Source organism: Aulonocara stuartgranti, assembly GCF_965226115.1.
Source record: "Aulonocara stuartgranti genome assembly, chromosome: 6".
Taxonomy (NCBI): Eukaryota; Metazoa; Chordata; class Actinopteri; order Cichliformes; family Cichlidae; genus Aulonocara; species Aulonocara stuartgranti.
The window spans coordinates 1,495,001-1,513,836 of record NC_138944.1 but is presented as its reverse complement, the minus strand read 5'-3'; the positions used below and the strand labels follow the sequence as shown (position 1 = coordinate 1,513,836).

General features: G+C 43.3%; 2 protein-coding genes across 5 annotated transcripts in view; one reads left to right on the top strand and one right to left on the bottom strand.

Moving 5' to 3' along the window:
* The first annotated feature begins 1,661 nt into the window (after positions 1-1,661).
* On the top strand, positions 1,662-13,090 carry LOC309707972 (E3 ubiquitin-protein ligase TRIM39-like). Its single transcript, XM_082535623.1, has 2 exons — positions 1,662-3,329; positions 10,059-13,090. The coding sequence occupies exon 2, from the start codon at positions 10,068-10,070 to the stop codon at positions 11,721-11,723; it is 1,656 nt and encodes a 551-aa protein (XP_082391749.1). The 5' UTR covers positions 1,662-3,329; positions 10,059-10,067; the 3' UTR covers positions 11,724-13,090.
* A 1,401-nt stretch (positions 13,091-14,491) lies between these two features.
* Positions 14,492-18,836, bottom strand: part of mtmr7b (myotubularin related protein 7b) — a 14,335-nt gene continuing 9,990 nt past the window's right edge. For 2 of the 4 annotated variants that reach the window (XM_082535618.1, XM_082535620.1), the window contains 2 exons: positions 16,977-17,103; positions 14,493-16,224 (listed from right to left, as the gene is read on the bottom strand). In XM_082535618.1, the coding sequence (XP_082391744.1) occupies positions 15,871-16,224; positions 16,977-17,103 (481 nt within the window). In that variant the 3' untranslated portion in view covers positions 14,493-15,870. Of the gene's footprint in view, positions 16,225-16,927; positions 17,104-18,836 lie in introns of all 4 variants that reach the window. The other 2 variants (XM_082535619.1, XM_082535621.1) reach the window with 2 other exon arrangements.

Sequence of the window (18,836 nt, the reverse complement as noted above, 5' to 3'; positions counted from 1 at the left end):
AAGACCAAACCCCACCACCTGTAAGACAGGGGAGAGATGTGAAGCCAGGATGACCAGAACATCTGAGAATTTTACTATGTAATGCAAGATGTCTAATAGTAAATGTGCAAAATGTTTTAACGCTGCTTTGATGTTAAAGAAATTAACAACACGTGCACTAAAAGGGCAATAATGAGACAGCTAATGTTAATCTTAATCATTTATAATGTGTCCAGTTTAACGTACCAGTATACATACATACTCGTGTATAATCAGGGTCCACTGTGGTAGGACTATCCGGGCCTGCCACAACCACCAGCTGACCAAATCATCTTATTCTTCACTAATGACATATCATTGCTGGATGTCATCAAGATTGATTATATTTCATCCTTTAGAGTCTAGTTTTTTGACACCAACAAATCTCCATAAAATAGATAAATATCCTGGGTGCCAGACAAGCAATTAAGAGGGTGAATGAATTTAAATTTTTCTGTTTATTTTCTTGAGCATAATGTTGTAAATCAGCATGGGATGTGTCAGCTTCCTTATCAGGAATTGCATATGTTGATGGTCATTACAGTACTGATATACAGGGCATTGATTAGGTCAGAACAGCCCAGTCTAATCTAAAAACACTTGATGTAACTCAGGCTAAAGCCCAGAGTTCATGCTGTGGGGCCTGTGTACAGCTTGTAACGTCGGGTTGTGTTTAGTGGTTGAGAGGAGGCGGCAAAAACACTTAGCAGGATAATCAAAAGAATACACACTCACACTGGCTTTGGGAATTCCACAGCGTGTTCTTTAATGCACCTTCTCTTCGTCAAACATATAAGCCTGGTTGAACGGCTGCAGCTTAACAAACATAGCGCACAGTGTTCGTACAACCCATAACGTTGCAAAAAAAAGTGTCTGGAGAAGTAAAACATAAAATCCGTCCCTCCTCATGCACTAGCGTGCAAGCACATGTCCCCACAACCACAGAGAGGGCAGTGGTGCATACGGATGACCGGGGCTCTAGACTAACCTTTTGCCATGGGCACAAAAGTTAGGCACACTCAAATTTTTCAACCGCATCACTTAACACCACAGTTTTACATGTGCACATTTTCTGGGGGGAAACTGCAGTCCATACAGACAATATTCATTTCTAAATTATTAACTAACAATCTTGTGCTTAAAGTGCTATGTCAATATTGTAGAAAACGTTAAACTTAATCATCATCTTGGCCTCCTCTGACGACCTGTTCTGATCATTTATCAGCACTGATACATGTGAGACTTCATCGGAATTGTGAGCATCACAGCAGAGGCCTTTGTGTCAAAGTAACTGAGAATAAAACACAGAAAAACATGAAGGAGATTTTCCTGGCCTGGCTTTTTATAGCAGAAAACCTTAAAAATATTCTACAATGTTCTGTAATTTTGCATAATTTTAAAAAGTTTAAATTTCTTCAGTATTGAACAGCAGAAATTAGGCTTTCTTGTCCGAGGTCATTTAAGTGAAAGAAAGGAAAAAAGAAAAAGACAGCAGCCGACAGCGCTGTGAACGACTGGTAAGGCAAGGCAAGTTTATTTGTATAGCACAATTCAACAACAAGGTGATTCAAAGTGCTTTACAGAGACATTAGAAACAAAAACAAATAAAAGCATGATTTAAAATTGATGGTGGGTAATAAGCGAATGAATAATGCAGAAAACAGATTTGAGATGGGAAACTGTTCTTGAAGCACACAGAGAGAGATAGAGAGAGAGCTAGCTGTGCATGAAGTGTGATTTTTATCGTGGTGGAAGCAAAACAGCAAAACTCAGAGAGAATCCATGACGACATTGATCAAATGTGAAGCGCAGTTTGCTGCTTCTTTTGCTGCTGGCTCGGTGAATTTTGGTTGGAGAGACAAAACCTGCAGCTCAGAATCAGCGCAAAAAGACGTAATCACAGCGCGGACCGGACGCATCAGGATCGCTGAGCTCCGACAGCGTGTCCGTCTGCGGGCTGGCGGGTGAGAAAGCCGAGAAAGACAAAGCTGATTCTGATGCGTCGGTCTGTGTTTACGTCTTTGTGTGGAGTCCGTGTACCTGCTCTCATCTGCTGTTTGGTTGTTGTTGAAATGGTTTTGTGAGCTTTAATCTGAGAATCTGGCGTTTCTGGCAAAACACAGTAATATTTAAAAGTCGATTCAGGATTTAATGAATTGATATCGCTTTATTCAAGCTACTCACCTCCCACTTCCACCTGCACTTTCAACTGGACCACGGCCAATCAGAGAGGTCCCGCCCCTTACTATCTCTGATTGGTTTAGTCCACGATAGGGGCAAAATGTGTGTCTGTTGTTGACCACAGGGAAGGTTGCAGATTTTTTTTTTGTTACTCGAACAGTTGGTCCCCACCAAAGATTTTTTTTTAGTCGCACCATTGAAAAATTTGGTCGCACTCTAGACCAGCGGTCCCCAACCCCCGGGCCTCGGACCGGTACCGGTCCGTGAGTCATTTGGTACCGGGCCGCCAGAGTTGAGGCTCGGGTGTGAAATGTATGGTTTTCAGGGTTTTTATCGGTTTTCAGCGTTATTTTGTTATTGTTTTGATCGTTAACTCGGTTTTCCTGGGTCTTTTCACGTGTGTCATGAATAAATCTTCTTTTTTTTCGGTACCGGTACTAGTTTTATTTTGTTGTATTTATCCGCGACACCTTAAAGGTCGGTCCGTGAAAATATTGTCGGGCATAAACCGGTCCGTGGCGCAAAATAGGTTGGGGACCGCTGCTCTAGAGCCCTGCCAATGACAACATTAACCCTCGACTTGGGTTGTCTTAAAGAGACACTATACCACTGTGACTGTTACAAGCTCCAGTCCCAGCTTTGTTGGTAGAAATAAGGGAAATGCCACTAGAAAGACCTGATGTTGGAGCTGCTGGCTCTGGTGTATAAGACTGAAAACGATGGAGGATCCTGGATGGGGGCGTTTCTGTGGATCATGGTAAGGTAGAAGGGAACAAGACTGCACACATAACAGCCAAAGAAACACTAAAGTGAGAACCTGACAAGGGACTGCTTCAACTGTGCTATACAAATAAACAATAAGCATAATATGCACATATGCATAATACTTTACTTGGACCATCTGTGTTTGCAAAGTACCAGAATTTATGTGAGGATTTGTAATTCTTCAAAGCACCTGAGGGGGCAGCAAAACACATTTCATTCGAATAACCTACATGAAGCCAATAGAAGAAAATCTACAGGAAGAGGCGAACAACAAAGATTCAACATCACATTCCTGAAACGAAAGTAAAAGTTAGTGAGAAACAGCAGAGCTGCAGTCTGGAGAACATCAACGAACTCAAATACAGGTGAGTGCAGCTGATCAGAGTTACGGTGTTCAACAGATTAGTTCAAGTTAAAAGTGCAAAATTGAAAAAGTCTGCTTTTCTTTCTAAAAACAGGAGTTGAAGAGACTCACAGACGACAGCCACGCTGTCTTACTTTAAAAATTAGCTGTAGCTGTCTAAGAAAGCGACACCACTAAACTTTATTGTTACAACAAGTATTTTTTTTTAAATAAAGAAATTAATTAAGAAATAAAAAATGGCATTGGTGGTGGTTAAAACTGAGAATCATGACCTGAGATAACCATGTTGTGCTACATTCACAAGTGTTAAAATATGAAGGTTAGAAGATGAGCTTGGTATCAGATGTAGGCATGAAAGAGACTTTTGATGTGCTCTCGCATGTTACACCTGTCCCACATCCTAACACTTCCTGCTGTTTGCATGTCCAAGTCATCAGAGGCAAACACGCAGAGTTTTTGGTTTTATTCCCACTTAAAGCTGGTTACCGATACTGAGTTTAATGAACACCGGCAGCTTCCCAAAGTGAGAGCTCTACAGGCCTGCAGCCAGGAGTAAACCAAAGCGCTGCTGGTGTCAGAGGGAATGTTACAAGCTAAGCAAGTCCCTAAAGACAGAGTGAATGAATACTGTGAAGATAATTAGCAGGTGATTCAGCAGAGTGTGATTTGCAATTTGGCACCATCTGTAAAAACTAAAAATCCTTACGTATTAAATAGCAGAAATTTGGCTTTTTTTTGTTAGTCATTTTTGCAAAACAAAACAATTCAAACGCGGACAGCCACACTGTACACAACAGTAGACTGGTGTGTAATGCATCTGTGCATAAACAAGAAAATAAAGAAAATAGAGATTTAACTGGAAACTGTTCTTGAAGCACACTGGGAGGTGGAAGTTTGTGGGAAATGTGGTTTTATCACAGTGGATTTTTGGAAGTAAGACAGGATTCATGTTAATGTTTCTCAAACCTGAAACGTGTTTTGGTCTTCTTTGACATGATGAAACTTGCAGTTTTGTAACCTGTGCTTTTGGCAGAGACATTGTTTTTTCTACATGCTGTCGGACGAGTGAGGGAATCGTACTTTGTGTTTACATCTTTTCACAGAATCAGTTTTCCTGCTTTTTTGCAGTTTTAGCTGTTTGTAAATGGTTTTGTGAGCTTTTAGCTGAGGTCTGGTGGCCAGGCTTTACAATACAATACAACTTTATTTATATAGCACATTTAAAAACCAACGGTATACCAAAGTGCTTCACAATAAAACAGCAGATTAAAACATTAAAATTTAAAACCATTAACAAAGTACTGAATATGCTAACAGGTCAATGGCACTGATTACACAAGAATAAAAGTAAATATCAAATCAAACTTGCTAAAAACACACAGGTTTTAAGTAGACAAAGATATATAGAAAGATTGGAATTGAGTACAAAATACAGGCGTTAACTAACTGGGAAAGCAAGGTTAAATAAGTGAGTTTTTAAATGTGATTTAAATAACTGGATGGAGTCAGACGCGCAAATAGCAATGGGAAAGTTGTTCCACAGGTTAGGTGCAACCAGGGCAAATGCACGGTCACCTCTGGTCTTAAACCGAGATCTACGCTGAACCAAGAGTAATTGGTCAGATGATCTGAGGGCTCTCCCAGGGGTATGGTCTAAGAAGTACGACAAGATAGCTAGGTGCTGTATCGTCTATAATTTTGAAGGTAAGCAGCAATATTTTAAATTCGATGCGGTATTTGATGAGGAGCCAGTGCAAATCAGCAAGGACAGGGGTGATAGAGGCAAACCTTCTGGTTCCAGTCAAAAGGCGTGCTGCGGCATTTTGGACAAGCTTGGATAATCTATGAAGAAGAGCAGCATGGAGACCAAAGTAAAGGGAATTACAGTAATCTAATCTAGAGGTCGCAAAGGCATGAATAAGCTTTTCAAGATCCTTATGTGGTATGTAATGCTTGGCCGTAGAGCTGGGCGATATGAGATTTTTTCATATCACGATATGTTTTTTTCATTTCAGGCGATAACGATATCTATCACGATATAAGCCAAATAACTATATTTGTAAGATTTAAATGTGCCGTTGCTCACAAGTAAAATGTGAAATAATCAGCAGCTTGTTTTTATTTAAATATTTATTTCCCATAATAAGTTCAACAGGGTAGATGTACTTAAGGAACATGAGACTTTTTCAGATAAATAAAGGCAAATATTGCAAACTACACAAAAGGCAGCCGCTAAAGTGTTTAAGTTTCAAAATAGAACAAATGAAACAGACTAAACTGTCAATTCCACTTAGAAACAAAATATTAATTCTAAAAATAAATCTTAGTTTGTTTTACAGAAGAACAGACAAAACTGACTAACTTTTGTCAATATCAAATAAACTGAGAACTAAAAGGAAATTCTCAATCTCTCCTTGTTGTATAGCTGAGCTTTTCAAACAGTTTTAACAGTTACTTTAGTCTGACAAAAGCCGAATGACGAATTAGCGCTTCCAGTCAGAGACTGAGGCTACGTCCACACGTACACGGGTATTTTTGAAAACGGAGATTTTCCGTTTTCGTTTTAAAAAAAAATCCCGTCCACACATAAAGGCAGAAATGAAGGAAAACGCTGCTATGAACATGCCAAAGCAGCAGGTGGCGCTAGATTCCTAACCGTGGAGAAATGTTGGCCAATCAGAAGTCTAGAAGCCTTGGTGAGAAAAAGTAAACAAAGCTGCGGCATAGAAGCAGAACCGAGTCGTATGTGTGGAGGGACGGTAACTGTGTGTATATGTAAGCATTTAAACACTGCAGAGAGTAGAATTAACAGTATTGTAGAAATTCATTTCACCGAAACAATAACGTGGCGCACATTGTGCCGTCAAAAAATGCGCACACCTTTGATGCTGCGTTTTCTCCGTTTTACTAGTCCACACGTAAATGCAAAAACGGAGTTTTCAAAAATCTTTGTTTTCAGTGACCAAAAACGCCGTTTACGTGTGGACGAAAGGTGCAAACGCATAGAAAGATCTGCGTTTTCAAGAATGCCCGGGTACGTGTGGATGTAGCGCATGCACCAGTTTATTGTATTTCCAGACTTGCTTTCGGCACAATTTACAGTGCACGCTACTCTGTTTTTTGTCAGACTTGAAATAGCCGAAATACCTTCACACTACGGAACTTCTATGGCTCTTCCGTTCGACAATCTCTCCGGCGTTGGAACCATCATCTGTTTTCTTTTCGGTAACCTTCGGTCACGCTCGGTTGATTTTTCTAGTTGGCACACTCATTTCCTCCATTACCCGGGCGGCTGGCTGCTTCCCAAACAAATACACATGTGCAGCTTGGCACTTGTGCTGTACGTAACAAGTCACGTGATGTGACGCTGCGGCTGTGATTGGTTCTGCTCTGCGCTACTTAATTTGGATTGGCTGTTCTTTTTTTTCTTTTTTTTTTTTTTTTTTTTTTTTAAGAGGACAAGAGCGGCGAGGTCTATCGCGATAGTTTAATTTTTCTATCGAGAAAAAGTTATATCGCGATACATATCGTTATCGTTCTATCGCCCAGCTCTACTTGGCCGTCGAAATAAGACGCAGTTGGTAGAAGCTAGATTTGACTACAGAGGACACTTGTTTGTCAGATTTGAAGGAGCTGTCCAGCAGCACACCTAGGTTACTAACAGTGTCAGAGAGAAAAGTGGCGAGGGATCCAAAGGTATCAACTAGCTGGCCCCGGGGGAAATAACTGTCAAACACCACAATTTCGGTTTCATTTAAGATTAGAGAGTTGCCCAAAAGCCATTCTTTGGCTTCTCTCATGCACTCTATGAAGCAGTGCAGGTACAGAGCAACATCATCAGTTAGCTGAAAGTAAATTTGTATATCATCAGCATAGCAATGAAATGACATGTTGTATTTTTCAAAGATTAAGTTTAGAGGTAGCATATAGAGAGAGAATAACATTGGGCCCAACACAGAGCCTTGAGGCACGCCACAGCAGAAGGATGCAACAGAGGAAGAATAGGTACCCAGAGTGAGAGAGGAGGACCTGCTCGAAAGATATGATTTAAACCAGTTAAGGGCGTCACCTCTAATGCCAACTGTATGTTCTAACCTCGTTAGTAGAATATTATGGTCCACCATACTAAAGGCTGAGGACAAGTCCAGTAAGCCTAAGACTGCAGAACGACCTGAATCGGCAATTAGGAGAAGATCATTAAGGACTATCAGCAGAGCTGTTTCAGTGCTATGACGTGGTTTAAAGCCAGACTGGAATTTATCATTGATGTTGTTCGCATCCAGTTGGGCCTGGAGTTGCGAGAGAATTATCTTCTCCAAGATTTTGGACAGGAACAGGAGTTTGTGAACTACAGGCCGATCTCCAAAGTCATTATGATCGAGGTTCCTTCTTTGAGAACAGGCTGCACTACAGCGTGTTTAAAGGCTGATGGAACATGGCCGGAAAGCAATGAAGAATTTGTGAGAGTTAAAATACTGGGCCCAATTCCATCAAAACCATCCCTGATAATGCGTGATGGGAGAATATCATGTACAGAATTTGTATTTTTCAGTTGTTCAACTATTTGCTTAAGGGCGGGGAGTGACACCGGCTCAAACTGATGAAAAGTTGATGAACATCCAGGGGTGAAAGCAGGGCTCACAACTAAAGGGTGTGAAGACTTGAGAGATAAAAGTTTCTGTGAAGTAATAACAAAATTGTTCGCAGAGAGCTGGAGAGGACACCGTCGGCATTTCATGACAGGGATTGACCACTGGATTAAAGATTTTAAACAGCGTTCGAGGATTATAGCCATTAGTCTCAATAATTTCAGAAAAGAAAGCCGCTTTAGCCATTTTAACAGCATTTTGAAACTTCAGGCGGCTGGTACCTAAGATATCAAAGGATACCTGGAGCTTAGTCCAAGGGGCTTAGCCGGGCTCCACCCAAAGACACTACGTGGGTCTATCTTCCTGTGTACCCACCCACAGGAGGGGCCATAAGGGTTTGGTGCTCTGTGGATCAGGCAGCAGCCAGAGGTGGAAGTCTTGGTGCTCCAATCCCTGGCTTCAAAAACTGTTTGTAGCCCTTGGAGTGACCCTTTTTGGTGGGGTAGGAGCCAGAGCTGGTGCATAAGGTCAAGAAATGCCAACTAGATTTAGCATGGCTCGCCTGAATGCATAGCTCAGACTGTACGTTGGGGTTATTCCCAGTGAACGAGAGGGTTGCTTCCCTTTGCCTGCCTGACTGTTGTTTGTGCCCATGCACCAAATAACAGTTCAGAGTACCCAGGCTTCTTGGAATCACTGGCTGGGAGCTGGAGAGTGCTCCACCCAGGGACTGTTCTGCTGGGGGTCTTCAGTGCTCACGTTGGACCTGAGTGGTGTTTTGTGATTGGACTTTTGTTGGCGAGTGTCGTGGCAGTTGTCCCAGAACACAGGAGATGAAGGAAGCCGTCACCTTAAAGGAGTCTTATGAGGCTTGGTCAGCCTGTGGGATTCCAGAAGCACCTGACAGGTACCAGCAGAACCAGCAACGTGCAACAGTAATAGTGGCTTATACAAAAACTCAGGTGTGGGAGGTGCTCAGGGAGACCGCGGAACAAGACTTTAGGTTGGCCTTAAAGTTATTTAAGAGACACACTATTTACAGTGGTGACAGGACGCTGCTGACCTCAACCAAAGACATGGCCAAGCAGTGGAAGGAACACTTTGAGGACCTCCTCAATCCCACATTCACATCTGCTATGCAAACAGAGTCTGGGCATACGGTCTGTGACTCGCCTATCACTGAGGGTGAGGTCACCAATGTAGTTAAACCACTGCTCAGTGGCAGGGCCCCTGGAATGAATGAAATGGGCGCTGAATTCCTGAAAGCTGTGAAGGTTGAAGGGCTGTCCTGGCTGACATGTCTCTACAACATTGCATGGAGGTCTGGTTCTGTTGGCTTATTGGCATATTGTGACCAAGTATCTCAGGGTCTTGTGCTCGAGTAAGGGGAACATGAGTTTTACAGATGGATTGGAGCGGCGTCTGCAGTGATGCAGATGCTGTACAGATCTTAGTGATAGAAAAAGAGCTGAGCATCAAAGCAAAGCTTTCAATTTAGTGGTCTATCTACTTTCCTACCCTCACCTACATTTTACACAGCTTCCCAACGACGTTTGGACTTGAGGCTGAAATAATCCATCAGTCACACGATGAATAATCAGAGAGTAGAAGCTAGGCCTATGTTTGAAGCCACTGAGGTGTTTGATGGCGGGGTGACGTGGTTCCACTGAATGAAACTTGAGATGGTCCAATAACTCCGTACCTATCCTGTCTGTTTAATACCTGTATCGCTTTCCATCGGTTGCGTTTGCTGCTCATCAGTTCTCTCAGTATCCAGCATCATTTAATATAAATCACAACAGTACAGCAGTCACAAACCATTTCCTTCTTCCAATCAATGACACCCGACGCTAATTACATGTCTACCTTAAAAAGATACAATACTGTAAAACAAACAGTGACCCCTAGTGGCTCACAGAAGGTAACAACACAGAAAACGGCTCCTACAAAAAAAACTTATAGAGAAATAAATTTGTTGAAACCACACAAGATGAACGTTGTCACTTCCTCTTTCTTTCCATTCTTTATCTTTGATTTCTAGTGTTAGAGGCTGAATGTTAATTGTATTTTCTCTTTGATATTTCTAAACCATTTACAGATATGTTTAATTAAAGTGTACATTTTTATACTTCTGTTCTCAGGGTGCAGACATGTCTGCTGCCACCAATCTGCAGTATGAAGATCGCTTTCTGTGCTCCATCTGTCTGGATGTGTTCACTGATCCGGTCACCACATCATGTGGACACAACTTCTGCAAAAAGTGCATCACTCAATATTGGGATGTTCATGAGAGGTGTCAGTGTCCCCTGTGTAAGGAGACTTTCAAGAGTAGACCTCAGCTGAAGATCAACACCTTCATCTCTGAGACGGTTGCTCAGTTCAGACGTGAAGCTCAGCAGAAAGCCAGCAGCAGCAGCAGCTCAGAGCAACAAGCTGCCAAACCAGGAGAAGTTCCCTGTGACGTCTGCACTGGACCCAGACTGAAGGCCCTGAAGTCCTGCCTGGTGTGTCTGACCTCCTACTGTCAGACTCACCTGGAGCCTCATCTGACAGCTACAAGTCTGAAAAGACATCAGCTGATTGAGCCTGTGGAGAACCTGGAAAGCAGGATGTGTAGGAAGCACGATAAACATCTGGAGCTGTTCTGTAAGACCGACCAGACATGTGTCTGCATGCTCTGCTCTGTTTTAGATCACAAGGCTCATGAGTTTGTTCCTCTGAAAGAAGAATATGAAGGAAAGAAGGCAGAGCTGGAGAAGACAGAGGCTGAGATTCAGCAGATGATCCAGAAGAGACGACTGAAGATTCAGGAGATCAAAGAGTCGGTGAAGATGAGGAAAGATGCTGCAGACAGACAGAAAGCAGAAGGTGTTCAGGTCCTCACGGCTCTGATGGAGTCTGTTGAGAGACGCCTGAAGGAGCTCATAAAGGAGATCGAAGACAAACAGGAAACTACAGAGAAACAGGCTGAAGGACTCATCAAAGATCTGGAACAGGAAATCTCTGAGCTGATGGAGAGAAGCTCTGAGGTGGAGCAGCTCTCACGCTCTGAAGACCACCTCCACCTCCTCCAAAGCTTCTCCTCCCTGAAAGCTGCTCTATGCACCAAGGACTGGACAGAGGTCAGAGTCCGTCCACCATCATATGAGGGGACTGTGGGGAGAGCTGTGGAGACACTCAGGAAAGACATGAAGAAGCTGTTTGAGGCTGCAGAGCTGAAGAGGGTCCAGCAGGATGCAGTGGACGTGACTCTGGATCCTGATACAGCAAATCCTGACCTCATCCTGTCTGACGATGGAAAACAAGTGAATCATGGTGATGTGAGGAAGAAACTTCCGGACAACCCAGAGAGATTTTCTCAGTGTGTTTGTGTTTTAACAGAGCAGAGTTTCTCTTCAGGCAGATTTTACTTTGAGGTTCAGGTTAAAGGAAAGACTAAATGGACTTTAGGAGTGTCCACAGAGTCGATCAACAGGAAGGGAAAAATCAGACTGAGACCTCAGAACGGTCTCTGGACTGTTTGTCTGAGAAATGGAAATGAGTACAAAGCTTGTGCCGCCCCTCCGGTCCGTCTCTGTCTCCGGTCTGGTCCTCAGAAGGTGGGGGTGTTTGTGGACTATGAGGAGGGTCTGGTCTCCTTCTATGACGTAGATGCTGCAGCTCTGATCTACTCGTTCACTGGCTGCTCCTTCACAGAGAAGCTCCACCCGTACTTGAATCCGTGTAATAATGATGATGGTAAGAACGCTGCACCTCTGCTGATCACTGCTGTCGATCTCATTCTGTGTGAAGACCGTCTGGATTAAGAACATTCACTGATAACACTCGATGAGTTTGGTGTTCGTGTCACACAGTGGAAAATTGTTTTTATATTTTGTTTTGGATCAGGCTGTTTATTGGTACATAGTGTTGATTTTATTTGCATGGTTTTATCCTCATATTTATATTGTGTATTTTAGTTTTGTTGCCCAATATTCTTTTAATCCACTGTGGACTAAGCAGACCTGTAGGCACCTGTGAGGCGGGGCGTTCCCCGAGCCGGCCTATCAGCCGCCAAACTGACCTGCTAAAGGGGATAGTGAGAGAGCGATGCACGAAAGGTGAGCAGGAGAAAAAAGAAACGTGTTCAAGCCAGCATATGTGTCGAAGGACCTGCTGCTTGGGTGCCACGAGTCGTTCGGCAACGGACTGGCCAGCGGAACACGGCGATCCAGTCCCAACGGCAGGAACAGCGACAGTGGGTGGCGATGCCCGCAATCCACAGCAGGGCAGGGGTGTCCCTCTGCCTGCATCTGGCGGTGCTACGAGGGAGGCCGTGTTCAGGTGTGGAGTGGGGCGGGACTGTGCAGTGACGCGCTGTCAGGAGAAGACAGGTCTGCGACAGGAGCCCCCTCCTTGTTCTTCTGGCCGGTGTGGTTTCCATCCCAGAAGAGAAATTCCTCTCCTGTTTCAGATAAGGACCATTTGCCCGCGTGTGGCTGGACTGTGGGATTATGGCACTGTGGGGGGGAAACATTTGTGTAGCTTTTGTTTTGATAGTATATAGTTATTTCTGCCGGCAGGGTTTTTAGCGTGTTGGAAACTCTTTATTGTATAGGGGGATTTTAAACTGTATTTGTGATTCTGGTTGTGTCTGCGTTCCCATGGAAATAAAGGGTGTGTTTAAGGCCCTGAGCGCCGACCCACTCACTCCCCTTCTTCTTGTATGTGAACGGACTTTGAGGTGAAGATTTATATCCAGCACTTTCAGCGGCTACATTCATATCATTGATCTCACACGTACAGTACATTGTTTAAAAATGGAAATAATCTGTAAAATTCTGTAAAAATAAAACAAAACAAACAAATAATCTGACAGAAAAATATCGTACAGCAGTGGAACTTAACAGTTTGTAATTTTGGTAATTAAAATATGGAGAAGTTTTTTTTATGGTACAGAAAATATATTTGTAGCTTTAAATTTACATGAAATCTTTCAAATAAAAAGTATTTACATGTGTAAAGACGACACATTTACCCTCAGTGTGGTTCAACACTGTAATACAGTAATCAGGTGTATTAGTCTGTTTTTATAGTAAAGAATCTCATAGTTTTATTAGAGTCTGAATTTATTAAAATGTTATACTACCCATAAAAAATGTCAGCATGTTGTTTTTTTAAATGGGAAATGTCATCCGTCCATCCATCCATTCGCTTCCGCTTATCCTTTTCAGGGTCACGGGGGGCGCTGGAGCCTATCCCAGCTGTCACAGGGCGAGAGGCGGGTACACCCTGGACATGTCGCCAGTCTGTCGCAGGGCCAACACACAGGGACAGACAACCATTCGCACTCACATTCACACCTAGTGGCAATTTGGATTATCCAATCAACCTATCCCCACCAGCTGCATGTCTTTGGACGGTGGGAGGAAGCCGGAGTACCAGAGAGAACCCACGCAAACACGGGGAGAACATGCAAACTCCACACAGAAAGACCCCGGCCTGATGGTGGAATTGAACTCAGGACCTTCTTGCTGTGCGGCAACAGTGCTAACCACCGTGCCACCGTGGGAAATGTGTTTAAATAAAAACTTTTGTATATTTTATAGTCTGTTTAAAACCTTAATCGATCTACTGTTTTAAAAACATCTGAAGAGACAGATGAGAGACCCCACCCGCACCTACGGTCACGAGCTGTGGGATCGGTCACTACCCACAGCGCGTGATCGTAGGTGAGGGTAGGGACGTAGATCGACCTCCAAATCGAGAGCTTCGCTTTTACACTCAGCTCTCTTCACCACGACGGACCGGTGCAGCGTCCGCATCGCTGCAGCAGCAGCACCAGTCCGTCTGTCGATCTCCCGCCCCCCTCTCCCGTCACTCGTGAACAAGACCGAGATATTTAAACTCCTCCACTTGGACCAGGAACTCGTCCCCACCCGGAGTGGGCACTCCACCCTTTCCCAGCTGAGGGCATCCTTAAAATGTTTATGGTGCAAACTCAGCTTTTGGAATATCCAAGAAGAAAGCATGTGTACTAAACCAACTACTGAGTGCAAGAAGAGCTAAAAGCTCACTGACATCACCTCAGTCGTAGCTTTGCTAGCAAGCACACGGTCCTGTCATCATGAGAGGAAGACTCAGTTTAATATGTAGCTGGTGACGCGACGTGGCTGCTCAGAACGTAAGTGTCTGCAGACAGAGTGATCTAATGGTACAAAGCTTGGGTTTGGTTTACTCACCCTGCAGATGCAATGTGTGGTGCTGTTTCTCCAGAGTTTTGCTTGTTGTTGGTTATTTAAAGTCTCCACCTTCTCTGGATTCGGAGTTTCCTCCTCTTCCTCAGCCCTAGCTACATGTGCAAGTACTGTGACTGTAACTTTACTGACGTCTGCAGCACGAACACATTATGGAGAAAGAGAGGGAACAAGGATGTGTGCAGGCCGTAAATGGTATAAAAGCTGCTTCAAGCTTTAAATAAATTCCACTAAAGATCCAAACCTGCTGTGGGACGGACACAGATACGCTGTGAAGGAGCCGTAACTCAAACGGCTGCTCGGCCTCCACAGAGGAAGAAGGTGAGGACGCGAGTTTTTCTCTTTAATGTGGATTTACTGAGATCGTTTACATCAGTGGATACAGGAAACACACAGCGACGTACAGACACACCACAGGCTACAGTGTACCAGTTAAAAAGGAGACGAGCTCCTTAGAGCCAATCACAGATGTCACGCCTCTCCTTTCAAAGTTCGTCTTCAGTGCATCAGTTAAAGTCAAACTTCTCCAACCATAAACCAGCAGTGGACGGAGGAGGTGTCGGTCAGAGTCCCAGTTATGAGCAGGAGGAGGAAGTGGAGCCAGTTTATCACCAGCTCCCAGTAACAGAGATCCAGCTCTCACACACACACACACACACACACACACACACACACACACACACACACACACACACACGCTGCTCGTCCAACGTGGGAATGTACAGAGTTACAGATGATTAAAGTTTAGAGGAACACTGCTCTGAGCTCATCATTTCCACTTTGTCATCTGAAGGACCGACAGCATCAGCTCCTCACACGGCAAAATCTAAATAAAGTTTAATAAAATCAAATAAAGCACAAAAAAGTCTAAAATCAAAAATAAACACTGACCTGTTTGTTCTTCAGTCCCTTTAAACCTTTGAAATAAACGTGTCGTTAAGAAGGCGATGAGAAAGTGAACGATCGGTGTGTGTCAGTGTGTGTGTGTGTGTGTGTTGGAGCATTTCAGTCAGAGTGTGTTTGTGGGGTTTCTGTGTTATTGTGACAGTTTAAACTACGTTTGTCTCTAATAAAAGATCTCCCCGGTGTTCCCAAAGTAACTGTGGTAGAAGCCCCGCCCACCAGGGGCTTAAAGGGGGCGGGCCATTTTGAACTGAATCAAAGCTGCTCTAGCAGCACTTCAGTGTTCAGACTGAGCAGACGGCTGATCCAGGATCAGACTGAAGCCCTCTGAGGAAACGGCCGCCTGTCGTCCACACAAATACGACCCCACAGGCGTGATTGCTGTGACGAGCTAACGAGCTAACGAGGGCCACGCTGAACACGTACAGCAGGTCAGCTTCATGATCTACAGTGAAACCTTTATGCCTGTTATGCCGCGCTGCAGGATGAGGAAGACTGGGTGGAAACAAGTTTTCAGACTCTTCAGTGGAGAGAAGAAGAGACAATAACTCGTGTTTGTTCTGATCGCTTTAAACTCGTGTGCATCTGACTTCCTGTCACTGTGCAATCGTGCGTTTCAGTACAAATGTCAGTAACCTAAAAACATTTAAATTGAAGCAGCCTGTCTGTTCTGTGAACCAAAAACGTTAAACCGTGTTTTCACCTCCGTCTCAAACGCCGCCGAGGTTTCTCCCTTTAACCTGGAAACGTCACCTCGCCGTCCTGTGAATAAATATTAATAAAAGCCAGCGGAGTCCCTTTGATCCGGTCCGTGTCACTCCAAGTCCGGGTCCTTGCCGACATCACCGCCGCTGGATGAGCGGCTGCTGAGGTCAGCCACGCCCGACTCCAGGTCGCTGCAGGTGGAGAGGTCATCGGGGTCGTGACTCTTGAGCTGGGTATGTGGCCCTAAGGGCAGGGAGAGTGCGGGCTCCTTGGTGTGAGTCTTCTGATTGGCTGGTGCAGAGGAAAGTGTGTGACTGCTGTCCTGTGCGAGGCTGGCGATTGGCTCTCTGTATAAGGTGGGCGGGTCCGGCCCGCTGTGCCTCTGCGGCAGGCAGCTAGTCCTCCTCCGGGGAACCTCGATCTTCTCCCAGGTGATCGGCTTCCCCGTCAGCTCTGCGATCCGCTGCACAGAGACAAGAAGCTTACAATCAGCTGACAGGACTCGTAACTGGAAAAACTTTATTAACACTCAGAGAGTTACAGGTTAGAACGAGGCTGCAGCCCAGCTGCAGTTCCCCTCACGTCCACTAGAGGCTCCAGCAGTGACTCAGTCCCATAGACTCTTATGTTAAAACTTTACAGAAGAAACAAAGGTGTTTTTAACATGACGTAGCTGCTAGCTGTCTGACTTCACCTCAGCTAACCCTGAACTTGACCTCTGCACCGTGTTTGTGCTGTTGCAGCTTTTTAATGACATCGCCTGACCAATAATGTGTCGGCTGTGAGGTTACTGGACTAACAGACTGTCCAATGAGATGTTACTGAGCGCTAACATCAGGTATGTGTGACACAGTCTATGGTGGCCAAATACAGTAACCTTTACGCAACCCAGCAGGGCGGCTAATGCTAACATGCTAATGTCCAATTCTGAGATATAGAGCCAGTTTCCTTCTTTTATTTACAGTCTTTGCTTCCAACATAAGACATTTAAAAAAAATTAATCTAGAAACTTCTGCAGATTTTTTAAAATTGGTTTAATAGCTGCTGAATGATTTTTAATTTTTGGGGTAAAAAGTTTTAAAAAGTAGACGGTCGCAGTTTAAGCAGCGAAGCTGAAGTTAACGATCTGTGCTGGTGTCATAACAGGCGTGTCGTGTGTTGTATGCCTTGTCTGGAGCCCGGGTGGTGGTGGTGGGCGGTTCCTCCTGGCGGTACCTCCTGGTGATTGGTCAGCTCCTCTTCCAGCTGCTGGGACTCCTCCCTCACGGCAGACAGGAAGTCGGCAGGTGACTGGCGGGGAGGCGTCGATTTCTCAGCGTGGTTATAGAGACCCTTCCACATCCTGGAGGAGAATAAATGTGAAATATAAAAGCAGAGAAACTCTCCGCCTGTTTCAGGGACTCAGGCAAACAAAACAAATGCACAAAACCAGCAGCTCAGTGCAGCTTCCTTTAACCCTTTAAAGCCGGAAGTGACGTCATTTTCGTGGAAAATGTAGTTTTTTTTTTTACCTTCGGGGCCTTATGAGCCTATACTGGTGTTTTTGAAAGTCATGTTTGACTTTTTGCTTTTCTGAATAGTTTCTGGGATGCTTAGGACTCAAGTTGCACTGCTGGAAACAGTTTATTTTGATGCATATGCTGTTTTTTTTTGCAAATTTGCATTATAATATTTATTTCCGTTTTTCCAGCAGTGTATAAAAATTGGTGCATCTCAAAAATAAAACTATGAAGACACTCAAAATACATTTCCTGTTGTTAGAAACTATTTTGTGCAACTTTTTGGTATTTACAGTTTTGAGGGACAAACCTCTTAAATTTCTCTAACTAGAAATATATGCAAAAAACAACAACAACAACAACATTCAATTTTTTTGTAGTTTATCTAGTTATTATTCACTTAATGCATACATATGATCAATATTTGGACTATAACGGTTATATTGATGTATAGCAACTTGAAATGCTCCCACAAGTAAGAAAGAATATTAACACATTATTGGAGCAAAGCAGAAGTAACACACAAGAAACATGGAGGATATTAAACAGTAAAATCAAAAAGGGCTCAAAAAAATAAGAATTATCCAGATTATTTAAAAAAAGATAAAGATATTGTGCTTGATAAAACTAAAGACATTGCAAATGAATTTAATGATTTCTTTGTAAATGTTGGCTTTAATTTAGCAAAAGAAATTCCAGAGTCAAGAAATAAAAACAGAGATGTCAGTTCACCAATTACAGGCCAATATCTCTGCTCCCACAGTTCTCAAAAATTTTAGAAAAGTTATTTGTTAATAGACTTGATAAATATATGGAGAAGCATCATCTCCTAAGTGATAACCAATATGGCTTTAGAGTGAAAAGGTCCACTTCGATGGCAGTGATGGAACTTGTTGAAGGGATATCTACTGCTATAGATAATAAGGAATATACTGTTGGTGTTTTTATAGACTTAAAAAAGGCGTTTGATACAAATGATCTATATTAATGAATAAACTAGAGAGATATGGCATAAGAGGGATGGCATACAAGTGGATGACAAGTTACCTGGATGACAGAAATCAATAATGTAAAATCTAAGCAGTTGAAGGTAACTTGTGGTGTTCCTCAGGGCTCTGTGCTGGGCCCCAAATTATTCATATTACATATAAATGACATATGTAATGTTTCCAAACTGTTAAAATGTGTATTGTTTGCTGATGACACCACTCTGTACTGCTCAGGTAAAAACCCAGAACAGCTTCTGACTGCAGCGGAAAAAGAGTTAAATATATTAAAAAACTGGTTTGATGTAAATAAGTTATCGTTACATATAAAGAAAACAAAAAGTATTATTTTGGCACTAGACAAATGAAAAATGTATCCAAAATCAGGGTTAATGGAATTGAAATTGAAAGAGTGCACGAGAATAAATTTCTTGGAGTGATGATTGATGATCAGCTGGAAGTCTCATACAAACCACTGATTTTCTCTACAAAACAAACATGACCTGAACAAGAAATTTGATTCGCCTTGTCTCGTGCTGTCTTGCTTTGTGGTAATCTTTATTCTGTATTCACTGAATATTTGAATGCTG